The following is a 26473-nucleotide window of genomic DNA, read 5'->3' as shown; positions in this document are numbered from 1 at the left end:
TGTGATTCCACTTTCAGGGAATTATGTATCTGTATTCCCAGATCCCTCTGTTCTACTACACTCTTCAGTGCCCTACCATTTACTGGATATGTCCTTCCAAAATGCAATATCTCACACTTGTCTGCATTAAACACCATCTGCCATTTTTCAGTCCATTTTACCAGCTGGTCCAGATCCCTCTGCAAGCTTTGAAAACCTTCTTCACTGTCCACAACGCCTCAAATCTTAGTGTCATCTGCAAACTTGCTGATCCAATTTACCACATTGTCATCTAGATCATTGATACAGATGACAAACAATAATGGTCTATGTACCTTGATTCTCAAGGGTGGTATAGTTGGCGTAGCGGTTAGTGCAAGACATTTACAGCGCCATACCGGACCTGGGTTAAAATCCTGCGCTGTCTATAAGGAGTTTGTACATTAAAATTTTCAGTATCACGGCTGTCGGGGCAAAAACGAGAAGGAGGGCAGATGGAGCTGGATGGGAATAAGGTGTTATTCTACCCAGACATGTGTGGCACTCCTAAAACAAAGAAAGGAATTCAAGCCAATAAAAAGAATGGCTAAACAGAAAAGGTACGAATGTCCTCAGATACCCGGAAACTCTAAAAATTGTAATTCTGGGGGAGGGGGGAGAGAATAAAGTTCCTTTCGGAGGTCAAAGAGGTTCAACAGTTTGTAAAATAGTTGATGTTTTGTAAGTGCCAAATGGATAATGCCAATGTTTTGTTGTATGTAGAATGAATGCACTGTAAGTAATAGCTATATGATAATAATAATCACGGGTTTAGCTGTTTGTTTCATAAATACATTGATGGGAGAATCATAAAAAGGAAAATAATCCGAGGGGGGGTCTTTGGTGGTGAGGGCAGAGAAGTGTGGGACATAGATGGGTGTAAAATGCACAGCTTGTGGTGATGTGAGGGATGGTAACCACATGGAGGGTGAAGGAACAACAAAAGTTAAAAAAGGGATGGGTGGGCCAGATAATACCCTCCTTGTTTGGTTCTAGGGTAAGGGTGTGGCAATCTTGATTGGAAAAAGTGTTCTGAAAAGAGTGGAAAGCATTGTCACAGATAGAGCAGGGAGATTTGTAATGGTGAACTGTCAGATATATTTAGAGTCCTGGACTCTAGTGAATGTGGATGACGAGAAGTTCATACAAGATACCTTCTTGAAATTGGCAGAGGGAAAAGAAAATACTTTGGTTAGGGGAATTCACCTTTTGTCTAGATCCCTGTCCTGGACAAGTCAACAACAAAAAAAAAAATAACATAGACAAAGGCAGCAAGGGCTAACATTGACTTTATGTATGAGCTGAAATTGATAGATCTTCAGAGATGAAAACACCAAAGGGAGAGGGATTACTCCTTCTACTCAAATCAACATCATTCCTACTCTAGGACAGATTTGTTTCTGGTTTCAGCCCATATAGAAGTAGGATCATGGAGACCAATATACAGCAAGGCTCATGTCAGACCATTCACTTTGACATTAATTACAGAAATGATGGATAAGCAAGATACAGTGTATAGGTAGTAGCTTAACATGTTGCTGTTAAAGAAAACAGTGTTTTGTAGCTTTGTTAGAACACCAATAGACATGTTCTGTGAGACCAACTGTACCTCTAGTCCAGTTAAATTTCTCCTCTAGGACACCCTCAAGGTGTATTTGAGAGGTGAAATAATTGGATATACTAAGCAGTCAATTAGGAATACACGAGGTGAAAAAATTGGAACAGGATATTACTTGTTTAGAGAGGGACTTTCAAAAATATGGCTCTGAAGAATATAGGGCTCTAACAAACAAAACACTGAAATGCAATATGCTTCAAAAGTATAGTATAGAAAAAGCCATAATGAAGTCAAAATGAAAATATTACGAATTGGGGGAGAGAGCCAATAAATTTCTCTCCTGGCAGTCAAGGGCAGAACAGGCCTCAAGGACGATCAATGCAATACAAACCAGGAATGACAGGATCTCATACAAGTCAAAAGAAATTAATGAGACTTTTAGGCAATTTTACAAAAATCTATATAAAACAGAATTGGCGGGGGGTGGGGGGGGAAGATAAAATCAATGAGTTCCTGTCAAAATAGGAACTACCAAATTTAAACCTAGAAGAATAAGAAGTGTTAGATCTCCCCTTCAGGAAGAAATAGAAAAGGCATTGAGTTCACTACAGACTATGGGTCCTAGCTTGAGCTCTACAAGGAATTTACAGATTTATTGATTTTCTTTTTATGGAGTTGTAGACCAGGCGATTGAGACTCATACCCACCCAGAATCCTTTTCAACAGCAAATATTGCAGTAATTCTCAAAATAGGCAAGGATCCATTGAACCCACCCTTTTACAGACCAATCTCATTATTAAATACGGATTATAAGATGCTTGCCAAAGCCCTGGCGAATAGTATGGTGAAACATTTGCTGAAATTAATAAATAAAGATCAAGTGGGCTTTGGGCAAAAAAGGCAGGCGGCAGACTGTTGAATATTATGCATCTGACACCATCAAGGGATGTAAGAAGTGTAGCTATAGCCCTGGATGCAGTGAAGGCATTTGACAGACTGGAGTGGGACTTCTTGTTCAAGGTGCTGGAAAAATTGGGGGTAGGGCCAACTTTTATAAATTGGATAAGGGTGTAGTTCCATGTGCCAAGGCTAGAGTTGTGACCAATGGGCAAATTTATTCTGTTACAGAACATGTTAGAATAGTTATAGGTAAAATATGTCTTTAAGATTATGGGGGTTTAGTGTAGGTTATACTTCACAAACAGAATTACACTTCATAAAGACATCTCATTTAAAATACAAGAGCTTTGCTGAAGTTAGATGTTGAGGCTCCAGTTGACTTTGCAGAAGCAATGAAGAATGCTGATCTATTGTGTATGGGAAATAAAGTCCAGGCTCAGAGATACTGAAATGATCTTTCAAAATTGGGTTTGGAGCCCTGAAAGAAGTCATATAGTTTTTACAAGCAAAGAAAGGAAAAACAGACAGGTGATTTTTCTTTTCAAGAGAGAGAGGTCAGTTCTACAGTAGCAGTTAAGGCTGCAAAATGGCAAGCTGGCAGGCTTATTGAAAGACCCCATTTTGAAGAAGGGTTGTGAATTCTGAGTTCAGCCTGTTCAAAACCCTTGTAGTCCTTACAAGAGGCAACGGCTGGCTAGAGTGTTTCTTCTGAAATAAGGGAAACAAGAGGAACTCTGTGGTGACCTGAAAGAAGAGGTTATAATTTGGAAACCTATGATGTGGCATTCTGTGCACAGTATGAGAATTGCCTGATACCGGTGAACTTGGAGAAGTGAAGTGAAACAGAGAACTTTCCTGAACATATACACATTACATGCACGTGCGCTTAGAATTAGAAAGGGGTTAAATTAATAGTAATAAGTTAAAGACTGATCCTGTTATTATGTTTAAAGAAAATTAAAAGAAATTTTGTTTAAGTAACCATTGCTTTGGTGAATTTATATTGCTGCTAGGTTTTGGAGTCTTCTGGGCTCGTAACACTTCAAGCTTCCCACTGTCAAGATTTAGTAGACAAGGATGCCCATTATCTCCAGCTCTATTCATACTAGCTAGGGAGCCACTGCCGAGGCCATATGGCAGGATCCAGACATCAAGGGGTTTAAGACAGGCCAGGAGGAACACAAAAATCAATCTATTTGCTGATGATGTGCTGATATATCTGACAGACCCAGTAAACTCGCTGGCCAGGTTGCACTCTACTCTGGAAGATTATGGGGAGGTCTCTGGGTATAAGATCAATTGGGATAAGAGCAAAGGAGGATTATGCCACAAAATGAGATCAAATATCTCGAAGTTAGGGTGGATAATAATCTAAATAATTTGTATAAACTAAACCATACCCCTTGCTCAGGAGAACTGAGAAGGACTTAAATAGATGGATGACCTTGCCTATCATGCTAGTGGGCAGGGTCAACTGTGTTAAAACTAATGTGTTGCCGAGGCTTCAGTACCTCTTCCAGACTTTGCCCGTGGCGCTGCCCCAGGGATTCTTTCACAACTTACATGTTGTTGTTTTTTTTAAAACTTTATTTAAGATTTTATAACATGAATAAAATAGAAAATTACATTTAAAAAGAATAAAAGTAAGATAATAAAATTACAGTACCACATCGGTAAACTAAATAAACTAACCCCCCCCCCCAATAATTATTACACAACATTAATAACCTAACTTAAAATTAGTCCTCCTGTTTAAACCGCACAATGCGGTAACTCCCACAAAATACCGGGTGTGAGATAACTCACATGTAGCTGATGACTTCTGGAAAATAATGCCCACCCAGTTCCCTCTCCCAACTCCCATTTCGTATTAAACTATCATCATTATCTGAAATTTTCTCAAAAAAAAGTAAAAGTTTGTTTTTTTTAAAATCAACTTTGCCACTTCGACCACCATTGCTTCCATTTCTTCTTGAAATCTGATTCCCATCTTGTATCTCCACTCTCTTTGGAGACCGTGGAGGACTATGTCGTTCTTGAAATTGCGTAATCGGTAAAGACTGAGCAAAGTCCATAGCTTCTTTAGGATTATCAAAAAACTTTGGCTGATATCCATCCTGAAAAATCTTCAATACCGCAGGATACCTAAATGTTGCCTTGTATCTTTTTTTCCACAACAGCTCTTTCACAGAATTAAATTCACGTCGTTGAAACATAATTTCTTGACTCAGATCCGGATTTTTAAAAAAACACGGTTGTTCTGAACCATCAAAGGAGATCTATTTTGCTGTGCGTTTCTAATAGCCACACGTAAAATTGTCTCTCTATCACAGTAGTTTAAACAAAGGACCAGAACAGGTCTTAGATTCTGTCCTGAAAAAGGTTTCCTTCTCAAAGCTCTATGAGCACATTCCAATATTAAACCTTCGGGGAACTTGTCTTGTCCTAACACTCGTGGAATCCATTCAGTAAAAAATTTTCTTGGATCTGGCCCTTCTATGTCTTCTGGCAAACCAACAATTTTTACGTTGTTCCGTCTAGATTGATTCTCCAAATAATCAACCTTTTTTGCTAAATTTTTATTCTGAATCTGCAATGTTTCAATTGTTTTGTTTACATCTTGCAATTGATCTTGTACGTCAACTAAACGATCATACATATCAAGTCTTTCATTAGTTTCAAGTTTAAAAGCTCCATAGTCAGCCATCTGTTGAGTGTTAATATCCAGCAATGTATTAAGCTTGGAATAGACCTGGGTCATAGAATTACCTAGCTGTTTCATTGAAGAATATAACTTAAATTCAAGATTCTTGATAAGTGTATCAGCAAAGGTAGATTCAGACATAGTAGGATCCTGCTGTTTCTGAGAGACCAAAGGATCTTCTGTCCCTTCCCTTGGTTTAGCAATCTTTCTTGCAGTATGGTTCCGTGTAGAAACCCCTGCCACAGCCCCCTCAGCAATATCAGGAGTCTGATAGTCAGGGTTATCTTTAAGCCATATCTCATCAAAAGCCTTCATTATATCTAAACCTGGGGAAACCGTCATAACTGGTGGTGCATTTCGCAGCGCCACCGCTATATCAATCGGAGGTCAGCTCTTTAACTCTCCAGCTGGTGGCGTCCCAGCTGATTCAGCTGTCAAACTCTCAGTAACAGCGCTCACAGCAGGCGTTGTTTGAAATACACGCGCCCGGCCAGCCCTTTGGAACAAAGGCTGCCGGGCGTCTTTAAAGAGCCCTACCGGTACAGAACGGAGTTCCAATGCCGAATCCTGCACTTCTTCTCCTGGATCCATTCCACGCTGAGTCCTGGCTTCTTGTAAACAAGTAGGCTCAGATAATTTCGGGAAATGTAATTTTTTAAACGATCTGTTGGCGTTTTCTTTTACTTTTTTTTTAGCAAATGTACCATTAGATATTAATTCAGCACCTCTTACTATTTATAAACTTTTTAAAGAATTTTAACGGGCACGTATAAACAAAACAATAAATCAGAGTCAGGAGAGGACTGGAAGGCACGTCTGTTCCTTACGCCATCTTGCCACCCCCCCCACAATTTACATGTTGGAAGGTTTTTGTGGAATGGCAGCATAGCCAGAGTCTCTATTAGAAAAACTAACCTGGGACTTTAGTCTGGGCGGCTTAAGGTTGCCTGACTTTAAGAAATATTATTGGGCGGCCCAATCGACATATATCTCCTCACTATTTGAGGGAGAGGTGTACCATCCTGGGCACAAATTGGACTGCACACAGTGGGTGAAAAGGTAGCACAAGACTTTATTTATAAGTGGGATATTAATTTATTATCTGGAAAAAAATACAGCCCCATATTAAAATACATAATTTCTATACGGAACAAAATTAATCAATATGTAAGATCTAAAGTGGGACTGTCCCCAAAAATAACCCCGACTCCAAATAGATTAGTCACATTTACGGTGGACAAGAAGATCCTGGACACTTGGTGCCAAAAGGGGGTCAGGTGTATCAAGGACTGTTATGAGCAGGGGCAACTAATGTCAGTTGAGCAACTCAGAAATATATATGACTTGTCAAACTAGATGTTCATCTGCTACCTTCAGATAAGATCTTTCTTGAAGGACAAATTAGGTCCATCCATGATCTTACCGATGTGTAGTGCATAGAGACCCTGATTCAAAAGGGGCATATGGACGTTAATCTCGGCGATGTATTTCTTACTCAAAGTGGAAGGCCCTAAACCAGGCCTTCACAAATCAAGGCAAAGGTGGGAGACAGACTTAGGAACAACGATTGATGAGCAGTACTGGTCAGACCTGTGTTGGAGCAAGTATTAATGCACGGTATAGGCTGGTGCAGTACAATTTTCTCCACCAGCTATATTTGACACCACAAAAACTGAATAGGGCTAAACTAGAAATTTCAGACCAATGCTTCAGATGTAGCATTGTGACAGGAACCTTTATGCACACAACTGGACCACAAAAACTGAATAGGGCTAAACTAGAAATTTCAGACCAATGCTTCAGATGTAGCATTGTGACAGGAACCTTTATGCACACAACTGGGCATGTACCCAGGTGAGACTCTTCTGGGTGGAACTAGGCCAAGCCCTAGAAACAAAATCATAGGTAAAGAATTCCCACAGGACACACAGCTGCTCCTATTGGGAAATATGATGGACATAAGACTTAAGATGAAGCTGTCCAAATTCCAAATTCAATTTGTAATGATCACATTGACAGTGGCCAGGAAGTGCATAGCAGTTACCTGGAAATCTGACTCTAACTTGGGCATTGCGTGCTGGAATAAGGAAATGTAAAGCTGTGTTTCCCTGGAGAAAATTACCTAACTTAAGGAAAAAATATAACATTTTTCCAAAAATTTGGCAACCATATTTAAATTTCGCAGGAGCACAGTTCTAGTGTGGATCTGCCTTCCCCGTCTATCCTTCTACTGAGGGAGGGGTCAAGAGGTCCATTCAATCCCAATCAAGTAAAGCCAAGAAAAATGTAACAGCTAGGTGCCAGCTGTCGGGCCATAACAAATCCCTGATGTGTTCCCTACTTTTTTTTGTGGGTGTCTTGAATGTTGTGCATAATTGCGGTCTGTTGAATGTGGAGAGGAAAAAATGGCTCGGACTCAACGGTGAATTTTATAATGAATAACTGTAATCTGTGATTGATTACTGGAAATTGTTTGAGTTTGAAAATCTATAAATAAATTTTTAAAAAGAAGTTTGTATTTTCTTCCCTTGTCTGTATGGGTTTTCTCCAGGGGCTTCAGTTTCCTCCCACCCTTCAAAAATGTACCAGGGTAAATTGGAAGATAATTTGAAAATACAACAATGGTATATAGAAATGAATAAATGTATTCCATTAGAAAAAAATAACATATAGTTTAAGAAATAATATTGAAATATTCGAACAAATATGGGAGCCTTACATGAAACACAATAGCGAAAACCTACCGGGGACAATCACTACCCAAGTTAACGGAAGAAAAAGGAAATGAAAAGAATGGACTCAGTGGAATTTCTGGTGTATTTTTATTGAATGACAACATTGTCTGACTGGTTTAATGTATCCTAGATTTTGTACCTTAAATGGACGGGAGGGTGGAGGTAGGGAGGGTGGGATGGGAGGAGGGAGGGGGGGATGGGAGGAGGGAGGGGGGGGAGAAAATGGCACTGTATATGTGTGAAAAGGAAAAAGTGTGTATCATGGTTAATGTGATTTATGGTGTGAAGAAAAAAAAAGTACCAGGGTGTAGGTTAATGGGGTGTAGAATGGGCAGCACGGACTCATAGGGCTGAATTGGCCTGTAACAGTGCTGTATGTCTAATTTAAAAAAAAATAAAATCCCTGAGGCACACCATTAGTCACAGGCCTCCAATCTGAGAAGCGATCTTCCACCACTACTCTCTGGCTTCTCCCATCCAGCTATCATCAAATCTAGTTCACTACTTCACCATGAATACCCAGTGTCTGAACCTTCCTGACTAACCTCCCATGTGGAACCTCGTCAAAGGCCTTACTAAAGTCCATGTACACAACATCCACAGCCTTTCCTTTGTTAATTTTCCTGGTAACCTCCTCAAAAAAACTCCACAAGATTGGTTAAACATGACCTAACACACACAAAGCCACATTGATTATCCATCTGTAGGCTCTTCTGTCTCAATGCATGAAAGATTATATTCCAATGAATTTGCATTTTTTTTTAAATCGCCAACATTAATGACTGATCAGTTTACACATTGGCTACTGCCAGAATGGAATTATTAGGTATGTGTATCCAACTTTTAAAAGTAAATAAGCATTAGCAAATAATAAAAAACAGACTTAACTTTCATGGGGCAGTACAGTCACCTGAAATGTAAATTTGAACATAGTTTCCAAATATTTACTGTTTCTCCCTTTTAACATTCTTTCATTTTCACCACTTCTGATATCATTGAAAACCCTCAAATCATCTCACTGATTTAATTCTTTCCCCTACATTGATTTTTTTCAAATTATTTCTTCAGTTTTCTAAAATATTAAATACCCGTTTGCTTCACTGCATTAATAGGTAATAAAAAACAATGGATACACTTTGTATAGATATAGCAAAACGTGAATGAAAATTATAAAGATAACAGAGAAATCACAGGTCATAAAGCTCAATAAATGCCAGGAGTATGGATTCTATTTAAACATTTATTGAACTGAATATGATCTTTTCAAGCTTCATCACAAACTGAACCACAGCATGCTTTCAAATTTCAGACTAGGATTTTCTGCACCCCTTGCCGATGAATACAAAATATGAACTGGACAGCTAAAGTAATCAATAAGAGTGATGCATTTAGCACACATAACATCTTTTGTCTAACATCAGCAATTTGCCTCTACTACAAGTAACAATTGGTAATATTTACACATTTTTGATGGATCATAAAACCATTAAATAATAAAAATCTAAGAAACAACTTTTATATGTTATTACGGACCCTTTCTCAGTTACTGACAGTTGGATTTTATTCAGAAATTTTCAAACCATCAATTGGATACAATCCCTTAAAATAATTATCAACTCCTAAATAAGCATGACTGGCAACTCATGAATTTCAAAATCTCATCAAAAAGGCAATTTTCCACATTTGTTTTCATTGCCAGAGAAATAATAACCAATCTTGTTCCCATTATAAAGTAAACTGCTATAACAAATTAAATCCAATTAACTTCCAATGGGTGGGTACTTTTAGGCCCAAAGCTTTAAGCAACAATAACATTCACATTGCTGGGTTAAACTAGTTTCTGTTTTCCTTCTGTATGCAATTTCCTTTTTCATTGGGATTACTAGCTACCTCTTAAATTAATTTTCTCAAATTTTATTGTCTAAATTTTGATTATTTTGATTATTTGTGATATTTCATTTTGGACTCCATGGACAATGTACATATCTATGATGGACCTACCTTTTGCAAACATTACAGACTCAAACCTTTATTTCTCATAAAGAAATCAATAATGAAATACATTGTAAAAGTATTTACATTTAAATATAATAAACTCTAAATATAAATTAAGAGCCTAGTCCTACTAGTCATAAAAGTGATTAACTCTACTCTTTCTCACTAGGGTATAATGATCACACCTGTATGTTGCAGAGAACAAAAATCATATAAGACTTAGATAACATTGGTATTATCGGACCCAAACACCGTGTCAGGTAAAGGGAAAGGTGGCAGTGTTTGCTTCATCATTAACTTATGACAGTGTACAAACATAAAATGCCTCAGACCTGCTCCTGAATCTGGAATAATTGTTATCCATTCTATCTGCCAAGGGAGTTTTCTGCCATCATTCTGATTACAGTGTACATTCTGCCCCAGGCTAACATCAGACTGGCACTGGAGGAGCTGAGCACTGTAATCAATAGCCACGAGGCAGCACACCCTGATGGCTTCCCAATCATTGTAGGGGACTTCAACCAGGCCAGCTTGAATAAATCTCTGACAAACTACCATTAACATATCACTTGCACAACCAGAGAAACCAACATTCTTGACCTTATTACAGCACCATCAGGGACACTTATCATGCCATCCCATGCCAACACTTGGGCAAGTCTAATCACCTGGCTGTACTTTTTCTCCTGGCGTACAAGCAGAGACTGGGGTCTACAGCACTAATGGTGAAGACAGTGAAAGTATGGTCGAGAGATGTGGAGGAGAGCCTACAAGACTGGGCCATATTCAAGGATTCATCTTCAGATTTCAATGAATATGCCACAGTTGTTACCAACCTGTGCGGATGAGTGTGTGTCTTCGTGTACATGTCGAGAGTACCCCAAACTAAAGGATTCGCAGCCTACTGAGGGCTAGATCAACGGCATTTAAGACTGGTGGAAGTCTTTTGGAAGACCACGTACTACCTACAGAAGGCTTTCTTAACAACAAAGAAGCAATTCTGAGAGAAGTTAGAAACAGAATCAGATATACACCAGCTATGGTAAGGCTTGCAGGCCATTTCATCCTACAAGGCAAAACCTAGTATCATAATCAGCTGTGATGCTTCACTATCCAATTAGCTAAACAATTTTTATGCTCGCTTTGAAAAGGAGAATTCCAATGGTATCAGTGAGAATTCCCGCAAAAGCTGGCAACCCTGTGATAGCTGTTCCAGGCGCCAACATCAGAATATCTTTCAAGAGGGTGAACCCTCGTAAGGCATCAGGTCCTGATCATTTACCTGGCAGAGTATTGCAAATCTGTGCCAACCATCTAGCTGGAGTGTTCACGATCATTTTCAATCTCTCATTGCTTCCAAAGGGCATTAATCACAACACATCAGTGCCCAAGAAGAGCAAGGTGAGCTGCCTACTGTGATAATATGCTTTAAGAGGTTGGTCATGGCCAGAATTAAATCATATCAAAGCAAACAGCTGGTCCATGCAATTTGCTTATTGCCACATTCGTTCCACAGCAGATGCTATTTCACTTGCCCTCCACTCAGCCCTGAATCACCTGGACAACAGCAATACCTACATCAGGCTGCTTTTCATTTATTACAGTTCAGCTTTCAACACCATCATCCCCTCAGTACAGGTCAGCTAGCTTCAAAACCTGGGCCTCAACAACTGGATCCTTGATTTCCTTATCAGAAGACCACAGTCAGTGCAGATCGGTAATAACATCTCCTCCTCACTGACCATCCACACAGGCACACCTCAAGAATACATGCTTAGCCCATTGCTCTATGCTCTCCACACCCATGTCTGTACAGTTATGCACAATTTAAATGCCATCGACAAATTTGCTGATGACACCACTGTTGTTCTCAGAATCATAGACGGCAATGAAGAAATGTGTAAGAATGAACTAGATCAGATAGATGAGTGGTGTCACAACAACCACCTTGCACTCAATGTCAATAAAATTAAGGAAATGATTGTGAACTTCAGGAAGTGGAAGCCAGGAGAACACAAACCAGTCCTCATCGAGGGGTCAACAGTGGAGAGGGTATCAACATCTCTGAAGACCTATCCTGGGCTAGTGAGGCTAGAAGTAGGAAGATAATGCAGCTAAATACCTGGCTAGGGAAATAGTGCAGGAAGGAGGGGGGCTTCATGGTTCTGGAAAATTGGGCTCTGTCCAGGAAAAGTGGGACCTGTTCTGATGGGACGGTTGGCACCTGATCTGAAGGGGGACTAACAAACATCCTTGCGAATAGGTTTGCTCGTGTTGCTCCAAGGGGTTTAAACTAGATTTTCAGGAGGAAGGGAACCAGTGTTAGAGCAGATAGTGAGGTGGAGGAGGATAGGGTTATGCAAGGACTGCATGAGATAAAAAATGTTCACAGGTGCATCTATTTCAATGCAAGGAGTATTGTCAGTAAGGCAGATGATCTTTGGGCATGGTTTGGCATGTGGGTTTATTACATTATTGCTATTTAGTGAGATGGTTGCAGGAGAGGCAAGATTGGCAGCTCAATGTTCTGGGGTTCTATTGTTTCATAAGTGTTAGAGGGGGAGGGATGAAAGGGGGAAGAGTGGTATTGCTAGTTAGGGAATATACCACAGCCCGGAGGACTCATCCACAGAGGCCATATGGGTGAAGCTGAGGAATGGGAAAGGTGTGATCATACTTATAGGGTTGTATTACAGACCACCCAATAGTCAGAGAGAATTGGAGGAGCAAATCTGCAGAGGGATAACAGACTGATTGTAAGAAGCAGAAAGTTGTGATAGTAGGAGATTTTAACTTCCCACATATTGACTGGGACTCCCAAACTGTAAAAGGACTGGATAGCTTGGAGTTTGTCAAATGTGTTCAGGAAAGTTTTCTAAACCATTATATAGAGGAACCAACAAGAGAGGATTCAATAGTTGAATCTCCTATTAGGAAACAGGCAAGTCAGGTGATAGAAGTATGTGTAAGCAAACATTTTAGATCCAGTGTCCATAGTATCATTCTTTCTTTTTCTTTGGCTTGGCTTCGTGGACTAAGTTTTATGGAGGGGTATGTCCACGTCTGCTGCAGGCTCGTTGGTGGCTAACAAGTCCGATGCGGGACAGGCAGACACAGTTGCAGCGGTTGCAAGGGAAAATTGGTGGGTTGGGGTTGGGTGTTGGGTTTTTCCTCCTTTGTCATAATATCATTAGTTTCAAGTTAATTACGGATAAGGATAGGTCTGGTCCTCAAGTTGAGGTTCTAAATTGGAGAAAGGCTCACTTTTAGGAAATGAGAAAGGATCTAGGAAGAGCAGATTGGAATAAGGATGCGCCCAGTAAATGGAAGGTCTTCAAAGATGAAATTTTGAGAGTGCAGAGTTTTCATGTTCTTGCCAGGATTAAAAGCAAAGTTAACAGACATAAGAAACCTTGGTTTTCAAGGGATATTGGTGATCTGGTTAAGTAGAAGAGAGAGGTGTAAACAGGTATGAGCAACAAGGAGCGAATGAGGTACCTGTAGAGTATAGAAAATGTAATAAAATACTAAAGGAAATCAGGAAGGCAAAAAGAAGACATGACGGTGCTTTGGCAGATAATGTGAAGGTAAATCTGAAGGGTTTCTACAAGTATATTAAGAGTAAAAGGATAGTAAGGGACAAAATTGATCCCCTCGAGGATCAGAGTGGTCAACTATGAGTGGAGCCTCATGAAATGGGGGGGGGTGGGGGGAGGAATCTTTAACCATTTTTTGCATCAGCATTTACTCAGGAAATTGACATGGTGCATAAGGAAGGAAAGGAAACAAACAGAAGTGTCATGGAGATTAAGGAGGAGGAGGTGCTTCCTGTCTTACGGCAGATTAAGGTAGACAATCCCCCGGGCCGGATATATTTCCTCAGACCTTGAGGGATATTAGTAGAAATTTCTTGGGCCCTGGCAGATATATTCAAAATGTCCTTAGCCATGGGTGAGGTGCTGGTGGATTGGAGGCTAGACCATGTTGTTCTGTTGTTTAAAAAATGCTCCAAAAGTAAACCAGGTAATTATAGGCCAGTGATGTCAGTAGTAGGTAAATTATTGGAAGGAGTTCTGAGAAATAGGCTATATATAGTATTTGGACAACCATGAGATGATTTAAGTGCAGTCAGGATGGCTTTGAGCATGTTAGGTCATATTTAACAAATCTTGTAGAGTTTTTCAAGGAAGTTACCAAGAAGGTAGATGAAGGAAAAGCTATGAATGTGGTCTACATGGACTTTAGTAAGGCCTTTGTCAAGGTCCCACATGAAAGATTAGTTCAAAGGTAAAGACAGTAGGTATCCATGGAGAGGTTGTAAAGTGGATTCAAAATTGGCTATGTGGGAGAAAACAGGGAGTGGTAGAGGATGGTTGCTTCTCAGACTGAAGGCCTGTGACTAGTGGTGTGCCTCAGGGATCTGTGTTGGGACCATTGTTGTTTATTGTCTACATCAATGATCTGGATGATAAATGTGGTAAATTGGATCATCAAGTTTGCTGATAACACAAAGAAAGGAGGTATAGTGGACAGTGAGGAAGATTTTCAAAGCTTTCAGAGGGATCTGGACCAACTTGGAGAAGGGGCCAGTAAATGGCAAATGGAGTTTAATGCAGACAAGTGTGAGCAAAGAGATCTGGGAATACAGATACATTGTTCCCTGAAGGTGGTGTCACAGGTGGAGAGGATTGTAAAGAAAGCTTTTGGCATCTTAGACTTTATAAAGCAAAGTAATGAGTATAGGAGTTGGGAAGTTATGTTGAAGTTGTTTAAGACATTGATGAGGCCAAATTTGGAATATTGTGTGCAATTCTGGTCGTTTATCAACAGAAAGGATATCAAAAAGATTGAAAAGTACAGAGAAGATTTACTAAGATGTTTACAGGTCTTCAGGAGTTGAGTTACTGGGAAATATTAAACAGGTTAGGACTTTATTCCTTGGAACGAAGAAGAATGAGGGGAAGTTTGATAGAGCTTTACAACATTATGAGAGATATAGACAGAGTGGATGCGAGTAAGCTTTTTCCACAGGTTGAGGGGCATGGCTTTAGGGTGAAAGGGGAAAGGTAGAGGGGGAACTTCTTCACTCAGAGACTAGTGGGAGTGTGGAACAAGTTGCCATCTGACATGGTGAATGCAGGTTTGATCTTAAGAATAAATTGGATAGATACATGGATGGGAGAGGTCTGGAGGGTTATGGACTGGGAGTAAGTAATTGGGACTAGCAGAATAATGGTTGGCATAGACTAGAATGGCCTGTTTTCTGTGCTATAGCATTCTATGGGACCATCATGAAGAAGACAAGGCGGTAGCTAAATTTCATTAGGAGTTTGAAGAGATTTGGTATATCAGCAAAGACTCTTTCAAATTTCTACAGGTGTACCATGGAGAGCATTCAGACTGGTTGCATCACTGTCTGGTACGGAGGTATCAACAAGACAGAAACAAGCTGCAGAGGGTTGTGAACTCACCCAGCACCATCATGGGCATTAGTCTTCCCTCCATCAATGACATCTTTAAAAGGTGATGCCTCAAGAAAGCAGCATCTATCATCAAGGACCCTCACCAACCTAGGTTATGCCCTTTTCTCATTGCTTCCATCAGGGAGGTGATAAAGGAGTCTGAAGGCATATGCTCAATGCCGCAAAAACAACTTCTTCCCCTCCACCAACAGATTTCTGAACTGACAATGATCCTCATTTCTTCTCTTCTTTGCACCATTTTTTTAAAATCTTGTAGTCACATAATTGTGATTTTATAGTAATGTTGCACCTTGTTATGCACCATACTGTTGGTGCAAAACAATAAATTTTATGACACATATTCATGACAATAAACCTGGTTATGATATTGGTGATGACTTTTTTTTAAAAAAAAAGAACTGACAGCTTTACCACTGTAAATTTAGACACAGGACTCTCTACATCATAACAAATCAATTACAACACTTTGATCTTAAAATATTTTTTTATTTGACAACATTTTATAGAATGAAAGAAAGAATTTCAATTAATATGGGAATTTTTTATAGATGCTCACAGCACCCTAGAAATCGGACAATAAAAAAATTATACCAAAAACTAAGAACAGAAAAGGTTGTAAACAATTATGCAACATTTGTCAAAGCTTAATCAAATATTAATGCAAGGTCACAACTTGAAATATAAGCTTATCACTTCACCCTCCACAAATATTATTTTGTATCTTTCATTCTTAGTTCAAACATGTATCATTACCTCTGCTCCTCTTTACACACTGCTCCTTGACCTGCTAATGTCATTCACATTTTCTATACAATCTTTAATTTTTCACTGATTTTAATCAAAACTTCACTTTTATCACCTAAATCATTATACACAATTTGTAATCTTAAGAAATCCATATACATTTACATTATAAAATTATAACCAATCTTAGTTCAGTGGACCATGCAAATTAAAATGGAATACATTGCAGAATACATAACTGCAGATGCTGGTATCTTGAGCAAACAATACAACGCTGTATGTACTCATCGTGACAGGCAGAAATGGTCAATCAGTGATACACATCAGGACCACTATCGACATTGGCTCTTGATAAAAGCCTCAACCCAGAACGCTGACTCACCATTTTAGTTCATGGATTCTACCTGACCCACTGAATTCCTCTAACACAGTGGTTCTCAACTTTTTTTCTTTCCACCCACATACCAATAGCAATACTTTATCTGTAAAAGATGGTAAACTCCCTGCGCGAGATATTTAGCTATTTAAGTATTTAAAGAGTTCACTAACATGACACTGCTTAAAAAAAAAGGACCAATCCAAGCAAGGGAGGAGGAAAACTTTCTGCATTTCATGACTGGGTGACACCTGCTGGTTGCATTCAATTTTATGGATGTCAAGACTCAATCGTGAGCCTGAAACTGGGGATAAAGTACCAGTAATCACCATGGCTTTGTCGTTTAAAAAAAGTTACATATTAAGGATGTTTAGAGCTAAACGTTCAACGCTCCCATTTTCAGGGTTGAACTAAAATACCTTTTGAGGGTGCAATGGCTTAATCAGGGTCAGCCTCATTACAAAGCTTTCTCTGTCATGAGAAAACAAGCAGGCTGATGTGCACACAGCAGGCAGATCAACATCTAGTAAGAGAGCAGGAAAACATTCAAAGGGACATTGTTAGGCAGATGGAGAGTCTTTCAGAGGAAGTATTAACATAAGGGACAGCACTTCCCCGCTTCCGCCGGAAATGAGCAGAGCCAGAACTGAAGTAAACACTAGGGGTACACACGGTTCCGGGCCTCCCGGCTGCAAACAAACAGCAGTGAGTAGAGGCGCCGTGACAGCAAGCGGGGGTTCGACGGTGGACGACGGGATCCGCCATGGGGGATATAGAGCACACATTGGACTGGAGCTCGGCAAGTGCCGCCGCCGCTCCGGCTCTCCCCACCCCCACGGCCGCGGCCTATCTGCCTCCTACTTGCCCAACTCGACCTCCTCTCAGCTACGCGCGGTACCCGCGTCCAAGGCCCCGTTTCCTATGCTGGGCCTCAAGCACAGGACGGGCGCCGCTTCCCGGGCCTGGCCTTCAGTCCACTTCCCGGCCCGCGGATCGCTCGTTACCTGAGTGAGGGAGAGCAGCGCCGCCATCTTCGCCGCGGAACAGCAGCCGTACGCACCAACCGACCGACGGCCAAGTCGCGCGCGAGCGCGCGCGCTGCGAACACACCCACCCGCCCGCGCGCCGCGAACACACCCACCCGCCCGTGCGCCGGAGGAGGGCGCGCGTGACGTGTGCTGAGCGGGTAGGAGCGAGGGAGGCGAGCCCTGCGGCAGTGCGCCGGGTCGGAGGAGGAGGAGGCGGCGGCGGGGAGGGGCTTCCCCGCCCTGGACCCCAGTTCCGCCCTCCCGACGCTGAGCAGAGGAGCGCCGTCACCACTGGAGGTGGTTGTCACCCATTCAGGTTGGCTTGCAACTCGAAAACCACGCACATTTCGACTGTTTATTGCGCGCAGGAGACCTTGCTAAAGTGTTTCGAAAAAGGAGCATTTACATCTTATTCCTCTCAATAGGGCTTACTAAATTATACCTAAAATCTGCAGCCCGTTTTTGCAGAGCATGCTCACACTGAGCATGTGCAATGATCAGGTGATGTCAATATCAGAATTTATGGTCATGAACAATGTCATGTGGCAGCCTCATAGTGCAAACATTCATCTTGTAGCCATCTTACAACATTGCTATAAATAAATAATACTGCACGAAAAATAAGGCCGTGTCTTCGGTTCATTGATCATTCAGGAATCTGATGGCAGCGGGGAAGAAGCTGTCCTTGTGCCGCCTAGCGCTAGTCTTCAGGCTCCGGTTCCTCCTCCCCGATGGGAGCAGAGTGAAGAGGGCGTTGCCCAGGTGGTGAGGGTCCTTGAGGATAGAGGACACCACCACACGTCGACATCCTCGATGGGGTGAAGTCTGGCACCTGAGAGTTGGTGCCTCCTGACCAGGCGGTGATGCTTCCAGCCAGAATACTGTAAATGTTTCTGAGTCTCTTCGGTGACAGACCGAATCTCCTCAGACACCTCACAAAGTAGAGCCGCCGGTGAACCTGCTTTGGGATTGCATTAATATGGAGGCTCCAGGACAGATCCTCAGAGATGTTGACACCCAGGAATTTGAAGTTCTTGACTCTTCACTACTGAGCACTGGGTCACCCATCATCCATATATCTGCAATATTATTAAGTAAAATTATAACTGGTGTTGGAACCAAAGGGTTAAGTAATCATGGAAAATATGCCTATGTACTATTCATTAATCCATTACTATGTAACAATTTACTATTTACTTCAATTATACCATTTAAGGGAAATATTAATGCAATTAAGGAACAGCCACAGTATGTAAAAAAAGTTGGCTGATTATAGTATGTGTAGAATTTGCTGCCTCCAAATACAAAGAAAGAGAATACTTTCATCCCCAAGGTTACACTGCTAATTGTAAAGCACACATGGGAGAAAAAGGATAGAAGTTAGACAGGATGAGGTTGGAGGAACCATAGGGACAGTGACAGGAAGATAAGTGATAAGAGTACCATGACTGAGAATGTCAGAGATAAACAAAATGGATAAACCAATTTAGTAGAAATAATTAAGTCATAAGGGTACACGGGAGGTGTTGATTAGAACAGAAAACTATGGCCAGATGAGAACAAAGAAATAATTAGAAATATCTGGGGTATGAATTGACTTCTGATCAAAACAACAGGATGTTCTGGCCTTGGGGATTAAGATAGGAGGTCTACACCATCGATAAGTGCAGAGCAGGAAATTGCTTGAGATAAATTTTATGCAAGGAGTTTATCAAAGAAAGCCAACTCATGGTCAATGTAACAATGTTGATCTATATAAACAGAAGAGACTGGACAGTAGAGGTCAGTCTTGAGGAATAGCTCACTGAGCAGGTGACCTATGAACTAATGACTGAACCAGAGCACTGTTAAGCTTTATTCTTGTACTATGTAATAAACTGATTGTGAAACCGAATACCTTCTCCTATCACTTCATTCATTGAGCACGCTGGACTCAGACGACACATAGACCAAATTGAGGGTAGGGTAAAGCCAGAGTCCGACACTGGACATCAGGGATTAGTCCCTTGCTTTTCTTAAAATTTCAAGTCCTTTTATTGTTACATGCACCAAGATTCTGCAAAAGAGGTTGTCTTGGGACCAGACCAGACAGCCCATACATTATATCACAAGTAAGACAGTACAAATGTGCAAAGTTTTGGGGAGCAATCAATGGGCACAGATCTGTCAAATATTTTGCTATTTTGAGGTCATTCACAAGTCTGATAGAAGCAGGAAATAATCTTTGAATCTGTTGGTACGTGATCTAATACTGTGGTCACGTACCTTCATCCTGACAAGAGGGATGGCAGTGAGTGTGGCCAGGGTAGGATGAATCTTTTACTTTGGAGGCCACTTTTCAAAAGCACCAGAAATTAAAGTTCGAGTCAATGGAAGTGTGTGTGTGTGTGTGTGATGATGATGAAGGGGAGGAGATTTGTGAAGAAGGGAATGGGAGGGTTGTGTGATAGCCAAAGTCATGTTCACAATCCTCTGCCATTTCTTGTAGCCTTGGGTGGAGCAGTTACCATTCCATTTCATGATGCACTGAAAGGATACTTTCATTCTGGCTTCTGAGGAAGGGTGCAGGTGACATCCCAAACATCCTCAGGCAGCTGAGGAAGTGGAGGTGCTGATGTGTTTTTGCTGGCCATTGAATTTACATGGGTGAACCAGGACAAATCACTGGAGATGTTTACCCTTCAGAATTAAAAATTGTCTGCTATCTCCACCCTTGAGTGGGATTGCTAATGCACATTTATAATTTATTGCCATCATCACCCATAAAAGGTATTACCCTCAATTCTGCATTGTATTGAGAATTCAAATTCCACTTCACAGACTTAGATTCAAGATACCTTTATTGTCATTTATTAGTATAGAAAATGTAATATTACACAAAATTGTCTTCTGCCTATCATAAGGCAGACAGAGATTTACCATTAGTGTTCCCCAGCACCCCTTACAGATAGAAAGAGAATCAACAGAGAGCATGAATGCAGAGGGAACAGACTGTTCAAACCAAACGACCCAGTCTCATCGAGGAAGAGCAAGCCAGGATCCAGGTGATGCACAGAGGAATAAGCCAGCCAACTCTTCAAATGAGCTGGAAAAATTTGGGAAAACAGAACCCAAAATTAAAAAGCACGACAAATTGCCAAGGCTACTCAGGATAAATTTCGAATATATGAGGGCATCACGCCCAAAGGCTAATAAATGAAACAATTTCACTTTACATTATTCTTTTCAACGAAGAGTTGGGGGCCTTACTTAAAGATCAGCCTAGGGCCCGGGTGATAGTTAATACAGCACTGCAGGTGGAGAAACATGACTGAGAAAGTACTGTTCCATGAAATTGAATATTCTGCTCCTATTAAGTAGAAAATGTTAATGATGAACCTGAAAAAAGCAGTTCTCAGGAAGTAAAACACAAGTTTGCAGACACTGTGGCTTAAATAAAAACAATGCTGGAGAAGTTCAGCAGGTCACAGTGTACATAATATAGCAAAGATAAAAGATACATAATGCTTCAGGCTTGAGCCCTTCAAGCTATGGAAAAATGTCAGCAGGCATCTGAACAAGGCAGGATCCCAAAGGCAGGAGATAATATGGGAGAGAGGCACAGCAGCAAACAGGGGGAGCAGGGATGCTCTGTGAATAGAGGGAAGGGGGTAGAGTTAAGGGAAAGGAGGAAGTGAACATTTTTAAGACATTTTTAAATAGGCTGTCCCTATTTAAACTACCAGAATGAAAACAGTAGGTTGCAGAAACTGGAGAAGGCGATGTTAATGCTATCAAGTTGGAGAATGCCAGATGGAAAATCAAGTGTTTGTTCCTCTATGGATGGCCCTGGTGGAATAGTACACAAGGCCATGGACAGACACAAGAAATGAAATGGTTGACTACTGGGAGATCCCCGTCACTGATTCAGACAGACCAAAGGTGCTCAGCCATCTCTCAATCTGTGTACAGTCTGTCTGATTATAAAGAAAGCATCCTAGAGAAAGCATCAGTTCTCAGGAAGCCTGGAAATGAAAAGGATCAATTTCAAAGTTACACAAGAACTGAAATTTGCATATTTATCACCCTTTTTAATAGAAATCCTTGAATGTGCATAAAAGCAGTGAACCATTTAATCCTTCAAACCAGAGTGTTTTATATACACCTTATTTCATCTTCCTTATCAATCTCTGATTTCAAGTAATGAAATGATCCAACATCAATTGCCATTTGTATTTTTTCACTTTAATGCTGAAAGACCTGGCTCTAACATTTGGTCAATGCCACCCAGTTTAAGATTTCCTAAATGACAGAAATAGTTGAGGTACACCTTTTATTTTCTTTAAAATTTTTGAATATTTCAAAGCGTTCACTTCTTTCTAAATTCAAGTGCTTACAATCTTTGTTTGTGTTATTATTCTCTGATTCAACTCATGGAACCCTGAGACAGGAGAAATTACATTAGGAAATAATTACAAATTAAAGATTTTGCTTCTGTCTTTAAAAGTACACTGAAATCCTTCCAGAAATGCTAGAAAACAGGTCTGGAATGAACAAGCTGAAAGGAAATGGCACTGGGGAAAAAAAAATAAAGGGACCGAAGGTCAAATTTGTTAAAGTAGGCTATGGAAATGATATATGCTTGTCGTTTTCCATGACTCAGATTTGAGAACAACTTCATCAGACTGGCAGGTGGTAAGTGTTAAGCTGAAAATACATAAATCTATTATTTAGAGATGGCAACAATATAATTGAACAAAGGCAACACTGATCAATTAGAGGGAAATGTTATTTGAGAAATCTTATTATTTGTAGAATAGTAAAGGGAGAACCAGTGGATCTAGCAAATCTTGACTTTCAGAAGTTCGATGATCTGCCACAGAAATTATTCAATAAAATTGAAGCATATGAAATTGTGGTAATGCACCAGCATAAAGTTGAAGAATTGGTTAATGGACAGAGTAGAGAATAAAGGTATAATTTGTTACATGGGAGGCTGTGACTGCTAGAATGCTGGGTCTTTAGTAATGCCCAATTTATATCAATGATTTGAACGAGGTTTCAAGTCCAATATATCCAAATTTGCTGAGCATACTAAATTTGATGGAATTGTTTATGATGAAGATAGAGAGGCTTCTGAGGTAGAGACAGGCTAAATAATTAAACATGGACATAGATGTAATAAAAATTGATTGCTGCAGAAAAAAATAGAAATATTGAGTATTTTTTGAATGGTGAGATTGAAAGGAATTGATGTTTGCAGTAACCTGGCTGTCCCTATTTAAACTACCAGAATCCAACATACAGTCTCTCTCAGCAAGCAACTGAGAAATCAGGTGTTGCTATTTATTACAAGAGGATTTGATTACAAGTTTTAAAACATTCTACTGGATTCATACCAAGCTCTGGTGAGCCTGCACCTGAAATATTAAAGATACTGTAACTTGTTCTCTCTTTATAAAGGATAAAAGGTTTATTAAATTGACAGCTGGGAATGGATGTGGCCCATGAGGGACTTGAATTCTCTAGAAAAATTAAAAGTAATCTCAATGAAACAAAATTCTTAATGGCTGGACAGGGTACGTACAGTAATGATTTCCACTAGCTGGGGTATTGAGAGCCAAGGATTGTATCTCAAAATAAGGATCATCTATTCAGGACTGAGACAATGAGAACATTCTTGAACCTGAATGTGCAGGATCTTTAGAACTCTCTGCCAAAGGTCTGTTGGTTCAGTTGTTGAGGACATCCCAATCAAAGATTGATAAATACACCAATATGCTGGAGAAGCTCTGCAGGTCACGCAGCATCCAAAGGAAACCATGGTATCAGGCCCAAGCAATTTGTGTATTCTACTTCACCCCATCATCCGCACATCTTCTTGCTTAACAAAAATTGATCAAATTTTGTCTGTTCAGAAAATCAAGGGATGTGGAATTAAAGCAAGAAACTCAAGAACATTCATACAGGGTTTTTTTAATACTATGATATACTGCATAGTAACGGACCCTTCCGGCCCATGCCGCCCAAATGTACCAATTAACCTACAAATCCTGCACTTTTTGGAGGGTGGAGGAAACTGGACCATCTGAAGGAATCCCACACAAATCACAAGAACATTCAAAATCCTTACAGGTGGAGCCAGGGTCACTGGCACTGTAATAACATTGTACTAACTGATCTTATTGAACTGCAGACCAGATGTAATGACCCTAATTCCAATTCCATTTCTTAGGTTCTACATATGTGTATCATCAGGGTGGTTACAGGATATCACAGCAGTATCACAACACTTTCACCATCAACATTGTAACCAGAGATTTGTTAATGGCAGTTTTAGGTTCATCAATACTTTTAATTACTTTGCAAAACCGCAACAGAGCCTATCTAAACTTCAATTGCGATCTGTGGCAGACATAGTGCTCTCTATAATGTTTGGGACAAAGACTCATTTTTCCTTTATTTCCCCATGCTCCAGTTTTAAATTTGTAATCAAACAATTCACATCTGATTAAAGTACACATTCCACATTTTATTCAAGGTTATTTGAATACATTTTGGTTTGACCATGTAGAAATTACTGCACTTATTATACATAGTTCCCCCTTTTCAAGGCACCATAATGTTTGGGTCATTTGGCTTCACATGTTTGTGAGTACTCAGGTAAGTTTAATTGCTAAATTGGTGCAGAAAAAAGGAAACCAACTTGCTTCTAAGCTTTTAGATCACCTTTGGAGTCTGTAATTGCCATTTTTCAACACAAGGACCAGAGTTGTGCCAACAAAAGTCAAAGAAGCCATTATGAGTTTGAAAAACAAGAATTAAACAAAGAGACATCACCCAAATCTTAGGGTGACCAAAATCAACTGTTTGAAACATTGTAAGAACGTACTGGTGAGCTCAGTAATCTCAAAGGGATTGGTAGGCCACTGCTGATACAGAAAAATTCCCATCATAATGAAGAAAAATCCCCAAATGCCAGTCTGACAGATCAAAAACACTTCAGGATGTAGATGTATCAATGAAATCAGACGGCAGAAGACTTCGTAAACAGAAAGAGGCCTCAATGCAAGATGCAAACTACTAGTTAGGCACAGAAACCGGATGGCCAGATTACAATGTGCCAAGAAGTATTTAAAGGCACCTGCAGAATTCTGAAAAAAGGTATTTTGGACAGATGAGACCAAGCTTGACCTGTATCAGAGTGATGGCAAGAGCCGAGTGTGGAGGCAATAAAGGAATTGCCAAAGAATTCAAAGCATAATGGAGGGGGGGGGGGGGTGTCATGGCGTGGGCATTTTTAGATGCCACAATACTGGTTCACTTATTTTCATTGATGATGTTACTGTTGATGGCAGTCGCAAAATGAATTCTGAGGTGCATCTTATCTGCTCAAGTTTGAGCAAATGCCTCCAAACTCCTTAGAGTAGACAGTGGTTCATCCAACAACAAGACAATGATTCCAAAATTAATGCTAAAGCAACAAAAGAGTTTTTCCAAAGCTAAAATCTGGAAAATTCTTGAATAGCTAAATCAGTCACTCACTCTAAATCCAATTGAGCATGCTTTCCAAAGGCTGAAGAGAAAACTTCAGGGAACAAGCCCCCGAAACAAGCAGGAGCTGAAGATGGCTGCAGTAGAGGCCTGGCAGTGCATCAGCAGAAGGAAATACTCAGCACCTGGTGATGTCATTGCAAGCAAGGGATATGCAACCAAGTATTAAACATGACTAATATACATATCATTGCTATTTCCCAAATATTATGGTGCCCTGAAATGAGGGGACCATGTATAAAAAGTGCTGTAATTTATACATGGTCAAACCAAAATGTACACAAATAATCTTGAATAAAATCGAGAATGTGCACTTTAATCACAAGTGAATTGTTTGATTACAAATTTAAAGGAGACAAATAAAGGAAAAAAAAGGTGCCCTTGTTCTAAAGGGCTCCGTATACTCAAATTAGGTCATTTCAGCCTTGCACAATTCACAAACGAGCAGGATAAGCCCAGCAGGTAACACAGCATTCAGAGGAAGTTTCAGGCCTGGGCCCTTTGTCAGGTAGAAGCAGCTTGAAATAATGACCAGCATGTCTATATATTGCACTACACTCCAGCATCTGCAGACTAACTCCATTCAGCTGCTCCAATACAAAGTTTCTACAAGTTCTCCTTCAGGTGCCTGCATTCACCACGTTAGCTGGTAGCTCGTTCCATACACATTCACCACCTTTACTTGAAGAATCCCCCCCCCCCCCCCCCGCCCAATGTGCCTTTAAACATTTCACCCATAGCCTCAAGTTCTTGAATCACCTAACCTCAGTGTAAAAGGCATGCTGGCATGTCCCCAAAGTCTTAGACATGACCATAATATCCCAATTCCGTTAGTCTATAATTTGATTTATGAGGGCCAATGTGCCCAAAGCTCTCTTTACAACCCTATACCTGTGACCACTTTCAGGGAATTAGGTATTCCAAGATCCCTCTGTTCTACCACACTCCTCAGTGAGGAGTCCTGCCATTTACCATGCATGTTCAACCTGGTTGGTCCTCCCAAAGTGCAACACCACACATTAAATTCCATCTGCCATTTTGTAGCCCATTTTCTCAGCTAGTCCAAATCCTATTGCAGCTTTTTTGCTGAGTGGCAGGGCCCAGTCTCGTAGGGAAGTTGAAGCAATCTATTACTATTATTCCGACAGCAGTCTGCAATCTCCAAACATTTTTATTATTGCTGACTATTGCAAGGCCTCTGATACAATACCATCAGTGATCATCCCCTTATTTCTAACTCCACTCAACACAGCCCCAATAAACAATCCATCCCACCCCCCCCCCCCCTCCCAATCTTGAATTTAAGGTGTCAGACTTCAGGCAGTGCCTTACACCGGTCTTCAGACTTGAGGTTTGCCACTTACTGCAGCATTCACATTTTCTGAAGCAGAGAATGAT

At 40.4% G+C, this 26473-nt stretch overlaps 1 protein-coding gene across 9 annotated transcripts in view; it reads right to left on the bottom strand.

Annotated features, from left to right (window-relative positions):
- The window catches only part of eps15l1a (epidermal growth factor receptor pathway substrate 15-like 1a), a 375808-nt gene extending 358089 nt beyond the window's left edge, over window positions 1-17719 (bottom strand). For 3 of the 9 annotated variants that reach the window (XM_069928474.1, XM_069928476.1, XM_069928482.1), the window contains exon 1: window positions 16934-17481. In XM_069928474.1, the coding sequence (XP_069784575.1) occupies window positions 16934-16972 (39 nt within the window). In that variant the 5' untranslated portion in view covers window positions 16973-17481. Of the gene's footprint in view, window positions 1-16933; window positions 17483-17518 lie in introns of those variants that run through there. The other 6 variants (XM_069928480.1, XM_069928481.1, XM_069928479.1 and 3 more) reach the window with 4 other exon arrangements.
- Between the last annotated feature and the right edge of the window lie 8754 nt (window positions 17720-26473).

The sequence above is a fragment of the Narcine bancroftii genome, chromosome 3, assembly GCF_036971445.1.
Source record: "Narcine bancroftii isolate sNarBan1 chromosome 3, sNarBan1.hap1, whole genome shotgun sequence".
Lineage (NCBI taxonomy): Eukaryota > Metazoa > Chordata > Chondrichthyes > Torpediniformes > Narcinidae > Narcine > Narcine bancroftii.
The sequence above is the reverse complement of the archived record's forward strand: the minus strand, read 5'-3'. Positions and strand labels throughout refer to the sequence as shown.